Source organism: Mus caroli, unplaced genomic scaffold (assembly GCF_978045245.1).
Source record: "Mus caroli unplaced genomic scaffold, Mus_caroli_1 scaffold_13, whole genome shotgun sequence".
Taxonomy (NCBI): Eukaryota; Metazoa; Chordata; class Mammalia; order Rodentia; family Muridae; genus Mus; species Mus caroli.
In genome coordinates, this window is record NW_028227268.1 from 19963880 (window position 1) to 19988948 (window position 25069).

At 45.0% G+C, this 25069-nt stretch overlaps 1 protein-coding gene across 1 annotated transcript; it reads left to right on the forward strand.

The window, feature by feature from the left end:
• Positions 1–242: 242 nt before the first annotated feature.
• On the forward strand, positions 243–23646 carry Lsm12 (LSM12 homolog). Its single transcript, XM_029484068.2, has 5 exons — positions 243–471; positions 2513–2646; positions 18940–19049; positions 20650–20776; positions 21967–23646. The coding sequence occupies exons 1-5, from the start codon at positions 348–350 to the stop codon at positions 22057–22059; spliced, it is 588 nt and encodes a 195-aa protein (XP_029339928.2). The 5' UTR covers positions 243–347; the 3' UTR covers positions 22060–23646.
• Positions 23647–25069: the final 1423 nt, after the last annotated feature.

Sequence of the window (25069 nt, forward strand, 5' to 3'; positions counted from 1 at the left end):
AAACGTTTTTGTGTAAGGTGTGGGCTTCAGCAAGACTCCAGTTGCTTTCCCTTTCTCCATCTTGTCCTACGTAAGTCATTTAGCCTTTATATTTATCTATTTCCTTAGCTTCCAACAGGGCTTTGCAGGCACTTGGCCGAGCAGACCCGCAGCCGCACATTTTTTACTGTATTCAAGATTCCTCTTTTATTTCCTCTTCTACCTAGGCTCCCGCCCCACCCAGCGCCAGGCCACGCCCCTGCGCATGACGTCAGCACGCCTCGCGCGTCGCGTCGCGGCGCTTGCTGGGGGCCCGGCTTTCGCCCGCTGCTGCCGCCGCCGCCGCCGGCCGCGGCTGCTCTCCCAAGATGGCGGCTCCTCCGGGCGAGTACTTCAGCGTTGGGAGCCAGGTGTCGTGCCGGACGTGCCAGGAGCAGCGGCTGCAGGGCGAGGTGGTAGCCTTCGACTACCAGTCCAAAATGCTGGCTCTAAGTATCCTTCTCTGCGTGGACCCCGAGGCCGGGCCGGCGTGTAGGTGCGGTGGTGGGGGGGCGGGGGACGGCGGCGGCAGCTAGGGCCCTCTCCCGGCCTAGGGGCGACCGGCTACCGCGGTGCCCCGGGCGCATGCGCATGGCCCTGAGTTTCCCATCCCCCTCCCGCGGGCCTTTTCGGTCCACTTTGGGGACCCTTGTCTCCCACCCCTTGTGGGAGCTGGGCCCCAACTGAGGGTTGGTGGGTGGAGCGGGGCTTGACACGCGGGTGTCTTTTCGGGAGGGGACGACGTCTTAAGGGGACTCCGTGATTGAGGGGAGGGGGTCGTGGTGGGGAGAGGGCTGGAGATTGGAGCCCGGATGGAGTCGGGAGGGGTGTGTAGGGTCAGGAACTGCTAGTAGGGTAAGGGTATGGACTTTACGAGTGGACTGTCTGCTGATGAGATTTGATTCAAGAAAGGGCGGTGGTGGGATGGTGGCCTTGCCGGTTTGGAGATGGGAAGTGCGGAACAGTTTGTATCTGAACTGGTGGCGAATTTTGCTGGGGTGGTGTATGCTTGGTGTCAGTGTGTGTGCTGACTTTGAAGGTTCTCAGTCATTTGAAAATTGCAGCTTAGGAGGTGTTGGAATTAGAAGCCTGGTCTAGAGAGGACTTGCCACGTTTTTCAGGGGCTTATGTATGACAGACAGTGTGGCCTTCGGTTTAGTTCAACACATTCCATAGAAACGTCCTCCTTTTTTCAAAGTACCAGTGTTAAACTGCATGGAAGAAGTGGCCCTGTTCCCTAATGGTTTCTGAATTACTTCACCAACTCACTGCTGGAAAACAAAACGCTTCCTGGTTGAAATAAATGAACCTCTGCCTCCCCCTTTATTTGAGCTACAGGTGGGTTTACTAGGATTATTTTTAGAAGGTAGCCTCTGTCTTTAAAATGAAGTTTCTTATGGAAACTTGTGCTGCCTTTTAATTGTGAGTTGTTGATTTCCAGCTCAGAAAGACTTCTTCATAAACGGCATGTGTGTGTTATTTTAAAAAGAGGAGAACATACTTTGGCCTAAAACCTCTCTTCCTTTGGTGACTTACTTGGAAGAGTCTTTTCTTTCTTTTTTTTTTTTTTTTTTTTAATGGTTTTTTGAGACAGGGTTTCTCTGTATAGCTCTGGCTGTCCTGGAACTCACTTTGTAGACCAGGCTGGCCTTGAACTCAGAAATCCGCCTGCCTCTGCCTCCCGAGTGCTGGGATTAAAGGCGTACAGAGTCTTAAGGAAGACTTACTCTTTTTATGTGACAAGTAGCAGAGTCTTAGTAAATGGTTGGAAAATGAATGAATGAATGGATGGATGAATGAATGAATAAGGTCTCATCTTGGGTAGTTTCCATCCCAAAGGTTAGTTTTTGCCTCTAAAAAATGGGAAATTTCAAGTGTGAAAAAGAAACTGAAAAAAGAAAGAACTCGAAACCTGAATAAGTGAGAAGCACTCTCTAGACTCAGGGAGACTCTAGTGCTACCCCAAACCTGACAGCACTGGTGCTTCTGTGTGGTTCTTAAGTTTAAGACAAAGACTTTTGCATCTGGCATCAAGACTGCATTTCTTCCCATACAACTCATGGAGAAAGTGATAGGAACTCTGTTAAGGCTATTTCTGGCTATATACGTACAGCATTGACAAATTTGACACCCTTTGCTTATGCATTTGGGCAGGAGCAAGCTGATGGAGGTTTATTGAGAGCTAAGATTCCTATGAGGTTTGCTTGGGGATGCTTTTCCTGTAGGTTGGTATCGTTTCTCCTGTGTGTGTGTGTGTGTGTGTGTGTGTGTGTGTGGTTTTGGAGACAGGGTTTCTCTGTGTAGCCCTGGCTGTCCTTTAACTCCCTCTATAGAGCTGCTGGCCTCAAACTCACAGAGATCCAGTTGCCTTTGCCTCCCCTGAGTACTGGAATTAAAGGTGCTGGACACCCCCTCCCTGCCACCTGGATTGTTGTGTATGATATTTATGCAATGTACCTTTGTCCTGTTTTCCTTAACTTTATTTTCTCACCAGAATGTCCCTCTTCTAGTGGAAAACCCAACCATGCAGACATCTTGCTTATAAACTTACAGTATGTTTCAGAAGTGGAAATAATTAATGATCGGACAGAAACCCCTCCTCCCCTAGCTTCACTCAATGTTAGTAAGGTAAGGCCTCCAGGACAGCTGTAGCTGTCTGAAATGTCGGGAAGGAGGGGAGGGTGCTCTCCGGCTTTTGGTGATGGACATTGTTCTTTTCTGCTTTTTTTAAAAATTGATTTACCATTGTGGTATTCTGCTTTTTTTCCCCTCGGGGTGGGGCAGGGACTACTCTTCTTCCCTTTTGAGTCAGGTTCTTGTGTATTTTATGCTAACCTTGAACTTAATATATAGCTAAGGGTGTCTTTGAACTTCAGATTTTCCTGACTCTGCCTCCCAAATGCTAGGATTACAGGCATGCTACCACACAGTTTTTGGAATGATAGGATCAAACACAGACCCTTTTTCCTGCATGCTAGGCAGGCACTCTACCAACTTACTTCTTCCCCAGCCTTTTTTTGGTTTGTATGAGACAGGGTCTCATGCAGCCTAGGCTGGCCTTGAACTTTGCTATGTAAACTTTGTAATAATTACTTTGAACTGAGATCTCCCTGACTACATCTCCTAAATGGTAAAATTACAAGTGAGTGCTACTATACCTGGTTTGGTATCTTTTCTAAAGTATATTTGTGTAACTCCTTCACACCCTTTTATTTCTGAACATTTTTGTTGCACCTTAAGAAATACCTTCAAACCAGGCATGGTGGTACACACCTTTAATCCCAACACTTGGGAGGCTGAGAAATGCAGTTCAAGGACAGTCTGGGCTCTGAAACACAGAGAAACCTTGTCTTGAAAAGAACTTGAAAAATAGGAAGGAAGAAAGAAAGAAAAGAAAAGAATAGGAAAGGAAAGAAAAGAAAAGAGAAAAATGGTGGTACAAGCCTGCAATCTCAGCCCTTGACAGATACAGGAAGTTCAGAGGTTTAGTTAGTAATCCTCAGCTGCAGAATGAGTTTGAGGCCAGTTTGGAGTATGTGAGACCTGACAAAGGGGGAAAATACAAGTATCTTGAAAGTTGGGCATAGTGGTACATGTTTGTAGTCCTAGCATGCAGGACGCAGAGGTAAGAGGATTGCTGAAAATTCAAGGCTAGTCTGGTTTATGTAGCAGACTCTAGATTGGTACAGTATACAAATAATAATATACATTATTTTGAGACAGGGTCTCACTGTGTATTGCTGATTGGCTCAAAACTTGCTAATATAGACCAACCTGCCCCTGAACTCATGGAGAGTGACCTGCCAAGTGTTTGGATTAAAGGCATGTGTCATCATACCCAACCTGTGTATATCCTATGTGTATGTGTTCAAGTGCTGGAGGCCAGAAGAGGGCATCAGATCCTTTGGAGCTGGACTGATAGGCAGCTGTGAGCCACCTGATGCTCAGATCCTCTGAAGAGCATCAAATGCTCTTAGCCACTAAACCATCTCGCCACCAGCCTCTACTCAATCTAATCTATTCTCAGATAGAGTTTAGAGCTAGCTTTTGTCCTTTATAAAGAACACCTGTGTAGATACATTTGGAGGCTAGAGGTTGACATAGAATGTCTTCCTTTTTTACTTTCATTTTAGTTTTGAGACAGCTTATTGAACCTGGTGATCACTAGACTGGCTGGCCAGAAAACTCCAGAGTTCTGTTTGTCTCTTCCTTAGAGCAACCACCACACCCAGCCTTTTACATAGGTCCTAAGAGTTGAAATCTCGGCCTCCTGTTTGTGTGGCGAGCACTTCAACCGATTCACCCCCCCCCCCTTTTTTTTTTTTGGTCACCCCCCTTTTAAACCCAGACTCTGTGTTAATTTTTGGTGGCATTGCTAGTAAGGGGTGTTGCCTGTTGACCTGTAGTTATGTGATGTGGGTATTTGTATATAATGGGTGAAAATTCAGGGTGTTTCATATATTAGGAGATTTGTGATATAAAACCTTTGAAAGCTATAACTCATATGTGGTGGCTCATGCCTTTAGTCCCAGTATTCAGGAGCCAGTCAGGTAGATCTCTTTTGAGTTCAAGGTCAGCTTGGTCTATATAGTTAAGTTTCAGGGCAGCCAAGGCTACAAGGAGAAATTTTGTATCAAATATTTGGGATATTTTAATCATTTTCATCTTGCATGTCCAAGTTGGTTTATGGGAACTCCAAGTCACATCTGTTGATCAGTAGTGATACCCCCAACCTAGCCTAGGAATGCTCTTCTAAAATAGCTGGAAATTTAACTACCAGGACTCAATAAACAGCACTTCTTGCAAGAACTCTGCTCAATTGGCCTAAAGTAATCTGCAGCCATGATTTCTTCTTGGGATAGGGTGTCTTCCCATCTGATAACTTTTAGCACAGTTGGGGCAGGTTGTGAGAGCGAAGGACATGCTTTTATTTTGATGTGGACAACAGTAGAGTAATGTGTCCTGGGTAAACTGTGCCCCATAACTACCTTCTGTATAGCTTTTTGTAATTACATGTTGTTCGTTTATTTGTCTAATGTCTGTCTTGTCAAAATTAATGCATATCATAACTGTTAGGCTCACTTTTTTTCCCCCTGATACACTACTGCTGTTTATTTTAGTACTGGGGCCTTGTGTATGTTCGGCAAGCACTCCAGCATTGAGCACACCCCTAGGTTCACTTTTGAGTATATTGCACAGAGTAGGTGCTTAATGGACAACGTGTTGGATGTGTGTTAGGCCTTCAGTTTAGTAGCAGCTGTCTGGGATTAGCTTGGTCTGCCTGAAGTTGTTCCCTGTAGAGGAGTCTTGTAATAGTGTGTGCTTTCTTGCCTCTCTGGGGAGTGTGGTGTGTTTGCTGCAGTTGAGCAAAGCAAGGAAACACTTAGGGAGCTGCAGCAGTAGATAGAGGCCAGGGAGTGGAGATTCCAGGGAGGTGCCACATGCTTGGCTTTGCTTTGCTTGCTGTCTTTCTTTCTGTCTTTCTTTCCTTCCTTCTTTCTTTTTTTAGTCATGGCTAAGGATAGAGTTGGAAGGGTCTTCGGTTTCATCTCAAGGGTAGTTATATTCTGGCTGTCCCAGATTTTGACGCTTGTAGATGTTTAAAGCCTTGGCTCAGTTAGATGCCTCCTACTAGGATATTGGAGCTCTTTAGGTGGCCTCTGTTACAGCTCATGAAATTTTAAATGATTTGAATGAAGTGATTTATTCCCAGGGTGTTAGAACTGCAGGCCGTTACCCTCTGTATGAAAAGTCTCTGCCGTGGACCTTACTGAATAGTAGTGATTATCGGAAAGAGGATGATTTTCTCAAAAGATAATGAAAAATAATAAGAGATTCCTGTCCTTGAGACCAAGTACCACCATTTAGAAGGGTTGGATGGTGTGTGTGGTGCTGTTCTGTGGATACCGAGAAGTAAGTCTTCGAGCACATAAACACATGCGCCATTACAGTAGAAGTCTTGATATTTAACCTCAGAGCGTAGCAGCTCTCACTTAGGTTTGTTTGTAGATCACCTTTGCTTTCAGTGCAGGCTTGGTGCTATTTAGTGTTGTTGGTTTGTTTTTGTTTTAAGTTATTTTGATTTTTTGAGGCAGGTTTTCATGGATCCCAGGTTGGCCTCAAACCCACTCTAGCTCAGGCGACCTTGAATTTCTGAGCTTTAACCTCCAAAGGCATGCACCACTACTTGGCTTTGCTGGTTACTCTTAATTATTTATTAACGTTGTTGTAAACTGGTTGATTACTGACTTTCATTTTAAAAAAGCAGCAAGAAGCACTTACTAGCTTGGGGAACACCGGAACTCTATTTTTTCTTATACCTGTACAGCTCATTTGCCTATTCTGGAAAAGATTTACTGGGAAGAGAAGTGAGGAACCAAAAGTTGGGTTAAGGGGTTTGGTTGTCTCTGGCTTCATGTCATTCTTCATATGCAGAGGTGTTTATGAGTAAGCTGTCTGCTTTTCTTCCAGACCGACCTTTCAGGATACTCTCCCATTCTACCTTGGAAACTGATTCAGATGGATTGCCCGCTGGGCTCTTACTGAACATGATCTGAGTGGCTGTTACACATTGCTTGAGTAACATGAAAAGCTGTGAGACTGAGCATGGAGCTCAGTGGTAGTGTGCTTACCTACCATGCACAAGGCACTGCTATTCGTTTGTTTTTAAGACAGGGACTCTTACTCTATTGTGTGGCTGTGTTGGAGCTTGCTCAGCAGACGAAGCTGGCCTTGAACTCAGATCGTCTTGCCTCTGCCTCCCATTTACTGGAATTAAAGATGTGTGTGCCACTACAGCCCAGCTTGTCTCATGTCTAAGAACACAGGTTTGGAGTTTCCCAATGTTAAAGGGTGTTTAAGCATGTGGGAGGGAAGTAATATTCTCTGAGGGGCCTGGAAGAAAGCCGATACAGTGCAGGGGGTCAGGGATCTATAGTCTAGGAAGCAGGTGCTATTTTGCATTTAACGACGTTAGTGGGAGTTAGTGGGAGATTCGTGTATGCTGGTTTATCTTCCTGACATAGCGCTCTACCTAAGTAAGTGCTCTCTACTTAAGTAAGCCTGTTGATACAAACCAGATAGCTGTTAGCATCAGTTGAGCAGGAAATGGAAGAGATGAGCTTTGAAAGGACATAATAGCTCACCTAGAGAAGGTATTAACTTGTGACTTCTGGAAATGAGCCAATTTGCTTTAGATCAACAGGTTCCTAGACGAAGAAGTCTTATGTCCAACCCTAGCAGTAGTATGGAAGAGGAAGCTTTGAGGTGACAGTGGAATTGTAGAAAGAAGTCTTGAAGGTCTTTGGGGGCCAGGCTGGATGGAGTTTGAATTTAGGGCCCAGAGAATGCTGGGCAAATGCTGAATTGCTAAGTGAGTCCTCCTTGTTATCTTCTCGATGGTAACAGACCCTGTTACGGTGTTCAGCGTTTCCTGATAGACTTTCAAGGAAAAGAACAAGAACATATACAAGTAATCATTATTTGCATTATAGCTCATTCTATTTTTTTCTTTTTTTTTTTGGTTTTTTGAGACAGGGTTTCTCTGTGTAGCCCTGGCTGTCCTAGAACTCACTCTGTAGACCAGGCTGGGCCTGGGAACTCAGAGATCCGCCTGCCTCTGCCTCCCGAGTGCTGGGATTAAAGGCGTGCGCCACCACGCCTGGCTCTTTTTTTTGGTCAGGGTCTTAGGTAAATCTTGACTGGTCTCCAACTCACTATATAGTTGAGGATGACTCTAAAACTTTTGATCCTCTTGTCTCTGCTTTCCAAGGATTTCAGGTATGTGCCAAAATGCCTGATTTAGGAATAATGGAGAATCAAATCTAGAGCTTTGAGCATGCTTCCATTCCTAGTCTCCTCTTCTACCCTTGGTATGGTTTCTTGTGTAGCCTAAGGTGGTCTGGCTTGGATTCATAATCTTTCTGGCTCAGCCTCTTGAACGATGAGCTTACAGGCATGCATCACAGTGCCAGGTTTTGGTCTTCAAATTGATTATTTCTTGGATTAATTTTTGGGACCAAGCTTGGAAAGGGAACAGAGTAGCAAAGGGAAGACAGCTGAGGGCAATGGTGTCTTTGTCATTCAGCTGGAGACTGGGGTTTGCCAGTTCAAGATTGAAGAGTATCAAGTCTGTACTAGCTACCACAAATAGCGTATAAATGATGGAGACATTTGCCTTTGGTAACTAGAACTAACTGGGATTTCTAGGACAGTGTTCTCACTTGGCGTGATTTATCAAGCATGTGCCTGAGTACTGAAGAACAGAGAGATCACAGAACCTGGGTGGCTGTGCTTTGCCAAAAGCCTGTGGGGTTCTTAAGAGACTTGACCCAGCCAAAGCCAACACACATTTTGTCAGGTGTCCAACCTTTTGACAATGTGATATGACATTATCTCCATATGTATTGGGCCCAATTCATAGTTGTTCTGGAAGACATGTAGCCCATGGGCTGAACACTGAACATGCCTGGAAAATGAGGGCATACGTGTGATATAAATCTCTTATACATCCTTGTGTGTTAGAGAGAAGATGGAAATGCACGGGTAATAAAGAAGTTACGGATTCACTTCCCTTCCCAAACCCTTGACTGTTTTGTTAGCTTTTTCAGATCTATTTTCCATGACTAGTAATCAGTTAGTGACCAAATCGGATCAGAGCCATGCAGATTGCATATTGGCCCCTGGCAGTAACGGTGAAAGAATAAATCTAGAGAGGTCAGTGAAAGTCAGGTTTGTTTGTTTCTTTCTTTCTTTCTTATTTCTGTTTTGTTTTGTTTTGAGACAGTTTTTCTTTATTGTCTTGACTATTCTAGAACTTGAAGACAAGGCTGGCATCAAATTTAGATCCCCCTGCCTCTGCTCAGCCCAGATTTCTTTTTATATATATATATAAAAAAAACTTATGCTCACTTTTTTTGTTTTGTTTTTGTTTTTCGAGACAGGGTTTCTCTGTGTAGCCCTGGCTGTCCTGGAACTCACTTTGTAGACCAGGCTGGCCTCGAACTCAGAAATCCGCCTGCCTCTGCCTCCCAAGTGCTGGGATTAAAGGCTTGTGCCACCACGCCCGGCCCTAAATTCACTTTTTAAGTGTGGTGAAGGACATACTGACTTAATTGTTATTTGAATTTTTCTAGCTACATAGCTAAGAATCAACATAACCTTGTAATTTTCTGGTGATTTGATGATTAAACTGGCAGATTTGAATACATTACTGGGCAGTTGATAGTTACTAGATTGTGGTCTGTTTGTGAGCCTAGCCCATTACCCCTTTATTGTATCTCTTTTTAAACATATAATTTGTTTTTATTTTATGTTCATTGGTGTTTGTCTGCATGTATGTCTGTGTGAGGGTGTCTCAAGCCCTGGAACTAGAGTTGCAAACAGTTGTGAGCTGGCACGTAGGGTGCTGGGAATTGGGCCGGGTCCTCTGGAAGAGCAGCTGATTCTCTTAATCACTGAGCCGCCCCTCCCCCACCGTTTTGACAGTGATATATTAAGGTATGGTGTCAATATCAAGTAGGATTAGAAGTATCCCTGGTCACCTTCCAGTTAGTTATGAGTATATAATTTTATTCCACAGTATTAGGGATCAAAACCATGGGCATACATATACTATGCAAGCACTGCACCCTCATCTCTTTGGTATGTGTATTTGGTAAATGGGGGAAGGTATATAAATGAAGGATGGGAAAAAGCCACAGGTTTTGAGCAATAAATAGTTTTCCCTCCTTTGAGTGCTGGGCATTGAACTAGGGTCTTTCATATATGCCTAGCATTTGCTTTCCCCTAACTAAGGAAACGTTTTCTGTTGGCTATAACTTTTTCTGGCTCCTAGAGGCTATAATCTTAGGCTGTAGTTTAGTCTGCCAGTAGGGTGGGTACCTGGCTGTAGGCAGATACTGTCATGCGTGAGTCGTGAGATGCAGTTGAGGAGTGGAGAGGAAGAGCTCCGCGATGCTGGATGGCAAGGGTTATGCCAAGTGAATGGTGCCAGACAGGTCAGTTTCCTATCATTGAGACTTGAGGGTCAACCTGACAGAGCCCTGGTAGAAGAGCCATTGCTCCAGATCAGAGCTGTGACTTTACCAGCTGACTCCAGGGCCCTTCTTAGACCACTAATTACCAAGGCACCTTCTCAGTGTCATGGGTGTGTGTGAGATGAAGAACTACCGCCTGCAGGAAAGACAAATTGCAAGCCAGTGTAATTGACAGAATTGGGCCATAAAATTTTATGTCACCTCTTTGACCCAGAGGTGACAGTTGACAGTATGGACTTTATGGTGGGTCCAGTGGTGGTATTGCTGTCAGTGTTAAGAGGATGGTCTAATTGGCTTAGTTTTCTGGCTAAGGACAACTAGCAGTGGGAGCTGTAGGCTAGCTTAGGGAAATGCTGGCCATTGCCCTGGAGATGAACAGTGAAGGATCCACACACTGTACCAAAAGTATGGTGTGGTAGAATGAGGAATATGAGTCTCAAATATGAATGTAAAGCCCAAGCCATCCTCCAATTTGTCTTGCTTCCTCAGTCTCCTAGTGCTGGGCTCAGATGTGTGCACCATGCTCTGGAAGGACTTGTAAGGAATTGTGTGACCATATAAGTCATTTAACTGCTGGGAACTATTAGCTTTAATTGGTTGTGTCTACCTTCTCTTTTGTTCTCCCTCCTTTCCAGGTACTGGGAAATGTCCTTTCCCCAAGGAATCTCACATTGGTTGGGAGTATTGAGGGATGGCAGCATTTTCGAGATGTATTCTGGTAATTGAATCCAGACTTTTGTGCATGCTAAGTGCACTGTCCCTTGTAGGTACAGATCTATGGTTATAACAGCATAGGGAAGGAGGCAACAATCCTTTTCCTGTAAAGAGTCAGGCAGGCACTCTTCTAGACCTTGTAACCATCCTGTAATAGACAAAGCTAGTCAGTGTTTCCTTTGTAGACCAAATCATAGCCAAAAAGCTATGATTGTGCTCCAGTAAAGTCTATCTCAAGCCGGTAGTTGGCTGGATTTGGCTCCTAGTTGTGGTTCATCGACCCTTGGCATACCGAGCTTAAGTGAAGGCTTTCCATGTGTGACCTTGGAAAGTCAGTGGCATTACTTAGCTTGTCTGTCTTTTCTGTCGCTGAGCTAAATTAGAAGTGTTGGAGAAGAAACTGGTCAAAGCTTTGGGAAGAAGCACTGAACACTGTGGTCCTGGAGGGGATGTAGGGCTTCATGCATGCTAGGCAAGTGCTGTACTGCTGAGCTCTGTCTGCAGCCCAGCACTGCCACATTGGACAAGAGTCCATGTGCATCCTGTGCTTCCTTCCTTGTAATTTGTGCGCATTGCTGTGGGTACAGGCTATGTGAGCGTGTGTGTGTGTGTGTGTGTGTGAAGACCGGATGACAGCTATGATGAGCAGTTGTCATTCCGCCATGGAGTCCTGGAACCTGCACCCAGGTCCTCAGGCTTGGTGATGATTGCTTTTACTTGCCCAGGTATGTTGCCAGTTTGGTGGTGGTGGTGGTATTGTTAGTGAGATGTTCCACTGTGTAGATAAGGCTGGCCTTGAACTCAAGATTCTTGTGCTTCCTTCATCCTGGTCACTGAGATTACATGTGTATGCTACCTCACCTGGTAGCTTTTTGTTGTTACATTATTATTTATTGGGTACATATCACATACACAATAAGCAATAATGTAACATTATGCTAGCTTGTTTGCATGCATGTGGAATTCAGAGGGCAACTTAGGGGAGTCAGTTCTCTCTACCATGTGGGTCCCAGAGATAGAACTTTTATTTGTTTGTTTGTTTGTTTTTGTTTTTCTTTTCTTTTTTTTTTTTTTTGGTTTTTCGACACCTGTCTCTAATTTCAATCTTTTTTTTTTTTTCTCTTGGAGACAGGGTTTCTCTGTGTAGCCCTGGCTGTCCTGGAACTCACTTTGTAGACCAAGCTGGCCTTGAACTCAGAAATCTGCCTGCCTCTGCCTCCCGAGTGCTGGGATTAAAGGCGTGCGCCACCATGCCTGGCGGTGAGATAGAACTTTTTATATATGTATAAATATATATTTATTTTGTCAGGTTTGCCACTAAATACATTTAGGAGCTGAGACACCTCCCTAGTCTTATTTGTTTTTTAACTCAGATATTTTTGGTCATCTTCTTCTTACTGTACAATATTTAGGGATTTTTTTTTTTAGAAGATACATTAGTGAACAAAAATAGGAATAAAATTTTATTAAAATCCAGCCTGGTGTACATCTGTAATTCCAGCTACTCAGGCTAAGGCTGGAAGACTTAGAGTTCAAGGTCAGCCTTGGCAGCTATGGGTCACACCCTCCCTCACACATGCCCCCAAGTCACTTTGGAGCCAACACTGGCCTTGAACTCTTGATCCTCCTGCCTCTACTTCCTGAGTGCTGGAATTACAGGCTTGAGTTCTCCTTAGCAGTTCATTTAGCAGGTATAAAATGGGTTTCTAATAGAGTGATGGCCACATGGTGGGTAATGTTTGGGGATGATTTTGCTGTTTAGCCCACGCTGGCTTGGAACTCATAATTGCCCTGCTTCCACCTTCTAAGGGCCAAGGTTATAGCTGTGCACTAGTAACTCTGGTTTGGATATGGGAACTTAGCCACTAATAGTGATCCTTTTTTACTATAATAAAATTTATATGAAAAGGGGGAAGAAGCAGTAAGCTCATTGGCTACAGGAAGGATTAGATTATATTTTTGTTATTGTTGTTTTTTTTTTTTTTTTTTTTAAGATTTATTTATTATTATATCTAAGTACACTGTAGTTGTCTTCAGATGCACCAGAAGAGGGCGTCAGATCTCATTACGGATGGTTGTGAGCCACCATGTGGTTGCTGGGATTTGAACTCAAGACCTTGGGAAGAGCAGTCGGTGCTCTTAACCACTGAGCCATCTCTCCAGCCCTATTGTTGTTGTTTTTAAAACAACCCATAAGCTGCCTTTTCTGTACCCATAATGTTAAAACAATATCTGATATCTGTGAGTGCGTTATAGCTCACCTGGAGCTATCTCAACTTCCTCACAGAGCTTCTTTAATGGCTCTGTGTTGAGCATCTGTTCTCTGAGAGAAGTTGTTGAGGTCACTTTCAGCTTGCATTCCACTTGGGTTTCTCTCTGACAAGAGACAGGGTTTGACAACAAACCTTGATTTCAGAACCTTAAGACTGGTAAATCAAAGGGTGGTGGCGCACGCCTTTAATCCCAGCACTTGGGAGGCAGAGGCAGGCGGATCTCTGAGGCCAGCCTGGTCTACAGAGTGAGTTCCAGGACAGCCAGGGCTACACAGAGAAACCCTGTCTTGAAAAAAAAAAAACAAAAAAAACAAAACTAAAGACTGGGAAATCATTGTCATTAGTACTTAAGAGCTGAAGTGGTTTCTGTTTCTGTAACTGCCAATGATGTTGGCAGAACCTGTGGCTTTGCTGTCACATGTTTGTGTTTTAAACCAATTAAAGATAGAATTTTGCCTGTAATATATATATTGACCGACTGGGCTCTGGTTCCCTGGGATGATTAGCAGTATATGGACTTCTTATTTTACTACTGTTGTGTGCATGATACTTGCATATGAGATTGTAGGTGTAGAGATCAGAGCACAGTTTTTTTCTTTTTAAAAATTTATTATTTATTTTTGTATGTAAGTACACTGTAGCTGTCTTCAGACACACCAGAAGAGGGCATCAGATGTCACTAAGGATGGTTGTAAGCCACCATGTGGTTGCTGGGATTTGAACTCAGGACCTTCAGGAAGAGCTGTCAGTGTTTGTAACCTCTGAGTCATCTCTCCAGCCCCAGAGCACAGTTTTGGGGGCATTTTTTTCCATTGTGGGTTCCAGGGATCAACCTCGGGTCACCAGGCTTTTAGAGCAAGCACTGTTACTCTCTCAGCCATCTTGCTGGATTCCAGATCTCTTATGTATCCAAATTTATAACCATTTCCAACAGTGATTTAGACTTAAGGAAAAAAATGGTACATTTTAAGAATTTATTTTCAGGATGTGTGAGTACTCTTTGTGGAGGTGAACGGTTTTCTGTTCCCACCATGTTAGTCCTACAGATTGAAACTCTAGCCAGCCTTAGAAACTCTCTTGTTTCGTTTGTTTTTGAGACAGGATTTTACTCTGTAGCCAAGCCGGCTTGGAATGCAGAACACTCCTGCTTTAGCTCCCAAGTGCTGAGATTGCAAGCATGGTTAGATTTAACTTTTTTTCTTTGTTTTCCTTTTCCTTTTTCTGTTTTAAAATTAGGCTAGATTTCACTTTCCTTGTTAAAGATAAATGTAGTTGTGTTTATTTATTTGTATGAATGTATTGGGGCATCCACGTGCCACAGCACTTATATGGAACTCAGAGGACAACTCAAGGGAGTCACTCTCTTCTTCCACACAGATCATCAGGTTTGGTGACAAGTATTTTTACCCATGGAGCCATTTGTCTCACTAGGTTGGTGAAACTGGGAGATAGAGTCTAGTGGTCAAGACACTTGCTGTGGGGTCTGCGCCCTCTGATTCAGCGTTATATTATATTCTAGGACACAGCTTCACGTGGAGGGCTGCAGCTTTTAGTTTCCAGCTGTCCAAGATTGTAAAGAGACCTCTCTCCCTCCCTCCCTCTCTCCCTCCTTCTCTCCCCCCTCTTTCCCTCTCTCTCCCCTCCCCCTTTGTCTGTCTGTCTGTCTGTCTCTAGCTTGCACATGTTTAAATAGACTGGGTCTTGCCATGTTGTTTAGTGATGCCACTTGAGCCTTCCTCCCAACAAACTGCGTCCACAGGTACCTGGCCCAGAGCAGTGGTTTACTGGAACTTTCAGGCCAGGAGCTCTCAGCTAGGAAAGTGAGGCCTGGGAATATTGATTTTGAGAGCATGTTTGTTGCTAGCTAAGAATGAGGATTTTCCAGCAGCTGTAGTAGCACAAGTCTGTAATCCCACCACGGAAGCAGAAGCAAGCATGAGGATTGCAAGCTCTGGGCCACCCTGAGCTACAAGTAGTGAAACCCTGCATCAAAAGGGTTTGGGGAGGGGGGGCTGGGGTGGAGAAAAGATGGCTCAGCTGTTAAGAACATTGGCTGGTCTTCCAGAGGACTCAGGTTCAATTCCTAGCACCTACATGGCAGCTTACACCTGTCTCTAATTTCAATCTTTTTTTTTTTTTCTCTTGGAGACAGGGTTTCTCTGTGTAGCCCTGGCTGTCCTGGAACTCACTTTGTAGACCAGGCTGGCCTGGAACTCAGAAATCCACCTGCCTCTGCCTCCCAAGTGCTGGGATTAATGGCGTGCGCCATCACCGCCCGGCTTCTAACTTAAATCTCAAGTGATCTGACACCCTCTTCTGGCCTATGAACACTAGGCATGCTTCTTGTGCACAACATATACGTGCATGCAAAACATCCATACACATAAAGATCAGTTACATTGAAAGGAGGAGGGGGTCCTATGACTGACTCCCATCTGAAGCATCCAGGAGTGAGGTTTTTAGCTACTCTGGTCTGCCCTTCTCCCTCTCAGACTTGCAGGCAGCACCAGCCATTGCAGGTGGCAGCTGCATTGCTGCCTGATCACTGTGCAGTGAAGTCAGGAGGTCACAGCAGCAGGTATTTTCCTGGCCTCTGCTTCTCTTGTCCTGTCAGCTGTCTCAGGCTGTTCATGCTTACAGTAAGAGTCCCCACAGCACCTGTGCTTTGTTGGGTGCATGAGTAAAGAAAGCTCAGCTAGGCCGGGCGGTGGTGGCGCACGCCTTTAATCCCAGCACTCGGGAGGCAGAGGCAGGCGGATTTCTGAGTTCTAGGCCAGCCTGGTCTACAGAGTGAGTTCCAGGACAGCCAGGGCTATACAGAGAAACCCTGTCTCGAAAAAACAACAAAACAAGAAAGCTCAGCTAGCAGCAATATGAAGTACACATTGCTTGGATTTTCTTGTTGTGATTTTCCCTTTCCCCTACATATCACCACAGGGTGTACAGAAGGTTCTGTGAACATCCTGGTGTTCACTAAAATCCCACGTTAGGAGCTACTTAGTGTGTATTTTAATCTTTTACATATTTTGTATGTGTGTGGGTACATATGCATGATGTGGCAGTCAGGACAGTTTGCAGGAGCTGGTTCTCCTTCCACCCCATGGATTCTGGTTATTGAACTCAGGTCAGTGGGGTTAGCAGCAAACGCTTTTACCCACTGAACCGTCTCACCAGGCCAGAGCCACTTAATACTGATGTTCTTTGTTTTGGCATCACGTTCATGTGGTTTTTCCTTTGCCCACATCAAGATGCTATTTATTATGAAGTGGCATCAGAAGGAAGCTCTGGTTTGTAGAAGTTACTTTGTTTTCCATGGGACTAATACACAGTGAGGTGGGGGGCACATTCAGGTTGACAGGTACATCACTTCAATTAAGCCACACACTACTAGTGACATGTACTTATGGTTTATGCTTTAAATTTGCCTGAGCCTGGTGTGCTCTTAAACATGGTGCTTTCTTATTTTTTTGAGGTGCTGACCGGCTCTTGTTTTGATTGGTAGCAAAGCCAGCAGCTAGCACTGATAATAATAAGCATAGGGTAGGTGGTACTCAAATGAACATTTTAAAATATACCAAAAACCTTATCTAGCTCCAGATTGTCGCTGGGCACCGTTGCTACTGAAGATTAGGACTCTCTTTAGTCGTGAACCATAAGTTTGCTAATTTGGAATACCTGGAACATAACGGTTTATAGTAGTGTAGGCATGTATAGATTTATTTGTAAACAAAGGTGAAAGAATGGTGTCCATTTGCTCTACAGAGGACTCCTCTGTAACCTCTGTGAGTGCCTTCCTGATGTTTGAGGAGCAAGATCATGATGATGTCTTCCCCCAACCCAACACGAAGGTTGATTGTTTCTTGTAGGAATAATCTCTATGCCTGATTGGGTCTTTTTGAGACAGGATCTCACAGATAGATCCCAGCCCCTGGAAGTTGCTATATAGCTGAGAATGACCTGGAACTTCTGATCCTAGCCTTTGTCACCTTACCCTGGTTTCTTCAGTGCTAGGGATCAAACCCGGTGCTTCAACTTACCGGGCCATTGCTGTATCAACTAAGATGCAGCCTCAGCCTTGTTGGGGCATCTTGAGAGAAGCTGACCTCATTGTACAGCTCTCCAGTGAAGGTGAGAGTTAAAGGCCTTTTCACATTGCCAGGAAACGCAGGTAAACTGCTGGCTGAAGGTGACAGGCTCTGGAGTAAGTGGAGGGCTCGGCAGCCTAATTGTAGGTATTGCGTCATAGAGTAGTTGAGTCCGTTGTCCAGGAGGTGAGGCATAGCTCAGGGAAGGAGCTGTGGCACTCAGGGGCTCTGGGAGGGGCCACTGCCCTCTGGTTTATTCTCCTTTCCTTGGAGACTTCATTTTCTGAGACATTGTTTGAAAAGTGAGATTCAAGGAAACCCCTCGTGGTTTGTTACCAGGGTTTTCTTGGTTCCTGAAAAGGCGTTGATTGTTGCTTAAAATACACACCAGCAGTTCTCTTTCCATAGAAGCTCTGTTTCCAAGCTGCAGGCTTTCTCACTTGAGTTGGAATTGACTTGCTCAGAGTACATTGACTCCTGTGAAGCTATAGTCTGCTGGGCCAGAACAGCAGCCAAGCCTGCCAAATAATTACTACACTGCTGTCATATTTGTACCTGTCTATATCTGGAGACCAGGTGATCTCTGGCTTCAAATCACAGGACAGGTTTGTCATGTTTCTGCTTTTACCTGGAGAGGCTAAAAATGAGAGCATGTGTGAGCGAGCCCTCTGTGATGACTTAAGTGTTCACTGTTACTGTGTGTACGTGGTGCCCTGCAGCTCTCTGACCTTTATATTGTATGTATGGGCTGTGTTCACTCTTGGCTTTCGGGTGCATTATTTGCCTGTCTTTCTTTTGTTGTTGTTGGCTTGTTTTTTGTTTTGTTGTGGTTTTTTTGAAACAGGGTTTCTCTAGTCCAGGCTGACCTGGAACTTGCTCTGTAAACCAGGCTGGCCTCAAACTCACAGAGATCCACCTGCCTCTGCCTCCTGAGTGCTGGGGTAAAGGTGTGCTCCACAACGCCCCCAAGCTGTGCCTGTTTTCCTTAACTGCCTTGTATAACACGGTTGCTTTGTCTTACACTGAAAATCTTTCTAGCAAGTAATATAGTGTAAGGTGGGACAATATAGGTTGACAGGGCACCCACCCTTGCCAGAAGGAGTCTGACATTTTAGTAGAATACCAGATTTTTCTAGAATTTCCTTTGTTCAGTTTGAGATTGATCCACCAGGGGGTAGTGAAGCAGCAGGCACAAGGTAGAATTCACACCATTCCTTTTTGTGCAGAGCAGAGTGGGGCAGAGCTGCCCCCAGCTCAGGTGAAAGTGGGTTAGGTTTACTCCGTCTTGGGCTATTAGATGAGCATATGGTGCTGGAGAAGCTGAGCATTGATTGCCAAGAGCTGGGTCTCAGCTCTTGTCTGTTAAAGTGCACATTGGTTTCTAAACCTGAGTTTAGTGCAGTAGTGGGTGACCTGTACTCTCTCTTCTTTAAGTAGAAGTGTGATAGTATTTCTCTCTGACTATCACTTCCCAGAGCCACCCCTGACCCTGTCACACTGCATGTCCCCATGCTCATTTTCCTGTTCTTTTTCACTGGAGTTGCCTGTGTTTTCACGCTCTCTTTGGGATGAATTTCTAACGTAGCACAGTACGTGTTTGGCACATAGGAAGCGCCCCCTCAGGAAGAATAGAAAAGAGGGGTGATGGCCAGGAACTGCATGCAGTAACTAGATGCTGTATTGGGGTGGGGGTGTTTCATTGGCTCTCAATCATGCTGACTCTAGACCAATCTTTGCTGACCTGCTTCCTCTGAGTTGGAAAGAATGAAGGGGAACACTTTTCTGAGTCTTTTCTTCTCTCCCTCACCCTAGCTTGCCAGCAAAGCACGGACGGAGAAGGAGGAGAAGCTGAGCCAGGCCTATGCAATCAGCGCTGGTGTCTCCCTGGAGGGCCAACAGCTCTTCCAGACCATTCACAAGACGTGAGTTGGGGGAGCATGGGTTCCTATTCCTAGAGCTGATACTGTCAGGCTGGCTGTTGGACAAAAGGCTTCTGGGTGGTTGTCTTGCTGAAAGTGTACCAGGGCAGCGAGGGTAGCTGTTGGCAGCATATTGGCATCCAGAGATGTGGTGCTTGGAGCTCCCTTTGCACAGAATACTGTGGTCCTAAATCAGTCACTGCAATCTTTCTGTTTGTGAAGACGTATTTGGGATTGCATTATTTTGTAAGGCTCTCTGTTAATAGTAATCCATAATTTAGAGCTCACAATTAGCTTCTTGTTTGTTGTTGCTACTGCCATCCTTGTCTCTAAGATAGCGTGTGGTTTTATTGAGGGAAGTTATATCACTTTCCCTACTTTGCCTTGGGACAAACACAGGGAGTTAGGAAGAACAGAAGGCAACCTTCTTACCTCCTCCTAAAACACATGTTGTCACAGCAGAAGTCATTGACTCTCTACTAGCTTCCCTAAGTGCTGAAAAGCTGGAACATTTGACACCCTCCTCAACCCCCCTTCCCCCACACACTGCCTTCTGTTACCCTGTTTAACCACCCAGTGTCTGATGCACAGATGGCAGCTGGCTGTAAAACTGTCTGGGGCCGGGTGTATCTGAGCATTTCCAGGTATGTGAAGGAATTCTCACAGTAGCATCAGCTGCCCTGGGATTCCCCATGTGTGAACTCAAATGGATCTTCCTGGTCTGGCAGGTGTTTACCTATGGTAATTGAGTGGGGCCAGTTGGAGTGCAGCTTGCATGGCTGAGGACAGAGGCTGGGTGGAAGCAAAGTACAGATCACTATTTCTAGAAGTGCTATTTTTCCCTAGGTCAAGGGTGAACAGATTATGCCGGCAAGACAGATCTGCCCCTTGTATATGTGTCATCTGTTGGCAGGTTTCTGTAGCTGCTTATGATCTGACACCGTCTAGAAAGCAGTTGGCAGCCTCTGCTCTAGACCTCTAAGTCGGTTCTAGTGGGTTAGGTCTGGTTGTTCATTTGTAACTTGGTTTGAGCTTCTGAGACTGCCACCAAATGTTTTATGATTCTCCAGGCCCTGGTGTTTCACACTAACACAGTTCTGGCCTCTCCCTAAGATAATGTGCATTAGTGATGTTGCTGTCCTGTCCACAGATGCCTGGGGGATGTTTGTTGTCTCCTCTCTGGCTCAGTAGTGAGCTGCGAACTTGGGGTCAGCCTGTTAGTCTAGTGGTGTTTTTTTCTCTCCTCCTCCTCTTCTTCTTCTTCTTCTTTTTTTTTTTTTTTTTTTTTTTTTTTGGTTTTTCGAGACAGGGTTTCTCTGTGTAGCCCACTTTGTAGACCAGGCTGGCCTCAAACTCAGAAATCTACCCATCTCTGCCTTTCTCTTCTTTTTCTAGACAGGGTTTCTCTGTGTAGCCCTGGCTGACCTAGAACTTGGTCTGTAGCCTGGTCTAGCTTTAAATTCATGTCCACCTGCTTCTGCCTGGCAAGGGCTGGGATTAAAGTTGTGGGCCACAGCGCCTGCCTCTGAAGTTAGTTCTTCATTAGATGAACTAATGGGGTGTCCCCAGGATGTCACAATTACCTGTATTCTTCTCCTTTCAGCATTAAAGACTGTAAATGGCAAGAAAAAAACATTGTAGTCATGGAAGAAGTTGTTATTACACCCCCATATCAAGTGGAAAATTGTAAAGGCAAAGAGGGGAGTGCACTGAGCCATGTACGCAAAATAGTAAGTAAAGCAGCCGTGGAGTTTCGGGTGTCTGTGTGTGTGTGTGTATCCCTTGGCCTTGGTTCTCCCTTGTCAGAGCAGGACACTCTGCTCCTGCAGTTGTGATGTCTCCTAGCAATGCTGCCTGATGCCCCTGCTCACTAGGCTCTGCAGCTGTGTCTTGGAAATGTGGGAGTAGAAACCTTGGTGGTATGGGATAGAGTGAGCAGTCAGCCCTGTGTCTTATAGCACATAATTGCAGAATTACAGCACAATTAATGATATAGGCTCTGAACCAGGTGGTTTCTTAACTGTAGGTCAAGAACTGTAGGTTCTGCTTTAGAGTGTAACAGTTGTAGAAAAACAACTTTTAATATCTGATGGTTTAAAGGCCACTGTTACAGCTCTTTGGTAGTTTTTTTTTTTTCCTCCAGTTTACTTCCTGGGTGTGTTTTGTATATGTATCCATCCATCCACCCGTGCATGGGAGTCTGTACACCATGTTTGTGTCTGGTGCCCATGGAGATCAGAAGTGGGCATTGGGATTCTAGGACACTGGAGCTTTAGCTGGCTGTGAGCTATCATGTGGGTGCTGGGAATGGAGTCAGGTCCTCTACAAGAACGAGTGCTCCTAAGCGCCAAGCCACCTCTCAGGCCTTCTCAGGCCTGCACTGTTGTGGATTTAGGGAGTACAGAGGACTGATCTTCCTACCCACTAGCTTTCCCTTCTGTATTCATGTCAGATAGGAAGGAGGGGCTTGAAGAGGTAGATGGCTCAGCAGTTAAGAGCACTTGCTGCTCATCAAGAAGACCTGAATTCTGTCCTTCGCATTTATGTAAGGCATCTCACAACTCTATTCTAAACTCCAGTGGACCCGAAGGCTTCTGACACCTGCACAGACATAACTAAACATAAGTAAAAATAAGATGGCGCAATTCATTGTTATAAAGGAAGGAGGAATTTTGGTGGTAATAATTACTCTATTTTATTACGTAGTAGTTTGTAGCTGCCCTATTAAGCCAGTCTTAGCTTAGCTGCCACACATGTGGCTGAAATAAGAGGTTTCTCCTGCCTGTCTTGCAGTTGGGGTGGGTGCAGGGAGCATTGGAGAGCAGCAAGCCAGGCAGCCAGGCCTGGGAAGCTTGGATCAGATTGTAGAGGAGAGGAGACCTTGTCTCCATTTCTGACTTGGCTGTTTGGTCTCTTGCAGGTTGAAAAACATTTTAGAGACGTGGAAAGCCAAAAGATACTGCAGCGTTCACAAGCCCAACAACCACAGAAGGAGGCTGCTCTGTCATCCTGAGTCCACAAACAGGGAGGACTCTTCCAGCATCCAGCCACAGCGATGGTGGTGGTGGCTTCAGTGGAGGCCGGCCGGGGGAGGGAAGGGATCCTATATTTCCTGCTGACTCTTATTAGGGTCAGTGTTTCAAAAAAAAACCTAGACTTGAACAAACACCCAACAAAAAAAGAGCAAGAGAATAATTTAAAAGTTGAATCATTACTTGACTAACAGACTTCGGCCCACCATGCCCTCCTCAGTCCTCTGAGCAGTCATCTTGTTAGTTTTATTTTTGCAAATTCCTTTTCACTCTGCCCTCCACCTGTGACTTTCCTTCCCTAGTCTGTGTCTGCCATCCTGATTTTATAAGTGGATATACTCGCCTTCTGAATGATTGAAAGAAACTTTTACATCTTTTCTTCCAAAATAAAAGTAACAAGCTGACTGTGATTCTGACGTTGAGACCAGAGCAGAAGAAAGAGGTCTCACTTTGAATTTTTCATTTTTTTTCTTTGATTTTTTTTCTTTCTTTTTTTGCACAGGGCATGGCTTGAATTAGTTTTATTTTTCTTAACTTTAAATATATATATGGAAATATATATTAAAATGTTCTCTAAGTATTTTCTGCTTCTTGCAGGTCTCTTTTTACTAGATCATGGCCACTCTTCCCACCTCATTCCTCTGAAAACAAAAATGTGTTGTCCTTTCTACCACCCGGCGATTAACTTGACTTAGTTCACAGCGAGGATCTCCTGCAGCCCTGCAGAGCCAGTGTGCAGTCGGGATTTGGCCTTGCGGGTCCTGATGGCTTTCTGGTCTTTAACTATATGTACCTGTCTCCCATTCGGTCCCAGCCTCAGGACTCCCTCTGCCCTTGTCTTCACGGTACTAGATGAACACTCAGCACTCTCCACCCGGGAGTCAGCCGCCCCTCCCCCCCTGTGCCTCTGCAGGAAGAACTTGCTTGCATGGCACATCTCAGCTCTCCTCCTCCTCCGGGCTGATTTTCTCTTCTAAGAACCTGGACTCCACCTACCCCAGTCTTTCTTAAGTCTATGTCCAGAGCCTCTAGCCCAGGAAAAAGCTTGAATAACTTCTAGTTTCTCTTCTGCCGTCCTCCTGCTCTTCTGCCCCCTCCTACCCCCTGAAATCTTACAAGCTGATGACAGTTTGTATGTGCTCAGCCAATGGGCAGAAAACCTGGAAAGAATTTCTGGACTTTAGCCCACCAGTTTGCCTGGTTTGATTAACCTGCTGAGAGCCGAAACTGGTACTTGTTGCCCCTGCACCTCCAGGGTAGTCTCCTGGGGCAGAGTGCCACCACCTGAGTATCAGGCACTGAGTGGGACGTGGGTGATGCTCATGTGACTGGCTAGAGCTTTGGGAGTAGGGTGGGGCTAATTTTTTTTTCTTTTTTCTTTTTTTTTTTTTTCTTTTTTTTCTTTTTTTTGGCCATGGTCTCGTTTCCCTTCCTTTTTTTTTTTTTTTAATTAAATAAATGGATCAAAATTAAATAATTCAAGCCCTGCCTTCAAAATGAAAAAAAAAAACTTTTTTTTTAAGTATTGTTTAGCAAAAACAATAAAACCCAAATTTTTTTAACCATCACTCATGTCTCAGGTTTGTGCATACTTTAGCACCCCAAATGAGGGGTCTGAAATGTAGAGGGGCGGGTGTGTCTGCTGAGCTCAGCCTTTGTATATTGCCTGCTTTTCTTTTTACCCACTCTTCTTACCCCCGAGAAGTCATTCAGAGGTGCGGGGTAAGGTGTGTTATAAAGAGCAGCTAGGGTCAGAGCGATGGATGCACAAGCCTGCTTACCCCTGTGTGAATCTTGGGAGGAGACCCAACTGCACATACAGACTGCGGTGTGCATGATTATGAACACACAAGTTTTAAAGGGGGGGGGACCCCAGGGTTTCTGTGTGTGTGTGTATGTGAGAGAGAGAGAGATTGATTGATTCATAGAGCTCCACGGTAGGTCGATTTATTGAGCAGCTGAAAAGAGAACCTGTGCCTCACTTGCTGTTGGCCAGATTCACAGAACAGCCTTTGATTTCATTCACACAGAAACGTAGACCTTAGGGAAGAGACCATGATAGATCCAGAGAGCCCAAGAAACACAGTTCAAGGTATTTGGACATGGTTGCGTGAACCTGTAATTTCAGCGCTCACGTGGCTGAGAAAGCAGGATTGAGAGCTCAAGGCCACTCAGGTTGTCTGTATAGTGAGTTACAGGCTAGCCTGGGCTATATAGGGAGTCCTGCTTCTCAAAATAGAAAGCCAACCCAAAAAGGGAGCAGTAGAGGCTTGACCATTGGGTATACCTGTCTTGGTCTTCTTTAGCCTGTAAGTCTGTGCCTGAAAGAAGTGTCAACTGGTGCGTGCTCCTTAGTTTCTAAAGGGAGGGAACTTTTCAGCCTCCATCCCAGAGGGGCCATCGTGAGGCTAGAGAGGCTAGGAGAAAGATTGAGAAGTGTGCAGTTAGAATCAACTCCTTACTCTTCTGTTCTTTGTAATTGGAGAGACATACCACCTACCCAAGACTTTTGCCAATTCTGAACATGGAAAATACTCAGCTAGAATTGGCAATAAATGCCTAGATGTTCTTTACAGGGTTTCTCTGTGTAGCCCTGGCTGTCCTGGAACTCTGTAGACCAGGCTGGCCTCGAACTCAGAAATCCACCTGCCTCTGCCTCCTGAGTGCTGGGATTAAAGGCGTGGGGCACCACTGCTCGGCTTAGATGTTCTTGATATAAATGCCCATGAAAAGGGCTTAGTCCTAAGATGTTTAAATTCAATGCTTGCTAGGTACTCAACTTCCATTTAGAATCGGGTATGGCATTGTATCACTAATCCAGCATTTGATAGGCTGAGGCACGATCATGAGTTCAAGGCCAGCCTGGGACATGTGATGAGACTCTACTTTAAACAAGGGTGGTGGTGAAACAAATAAAACCAAACTTTTTATTAAAAGTATGGGAGGGGAAGCAGAGCTGTTCATGTTAAGTGCCTGCATAGATGCTGGGAA

Coding starts and splice junctions, on each gene's coding strand:
- Lsm12 (XM_029484068.2), top strand. CDS start 348: ATGGCGGCTCCTCCGGGCGAGTACTTCAGCGTTGGGAGCCAGGTGTCG. Junction 2,647..18,939: donor CTTCACTCAATGTTAGTAAG/GTAAGGCCTCCA, acceptor CCCTCACCCTAG/CTTGCCAGCAAAGCACGGAC. Junction 19,050..20,649: donor TTCCAGACCATTCACAAGAC/GTGAGTTGGGGG, acceptor TTCTCCTTTCAG/CATTAAAGACTGTAAATGGC.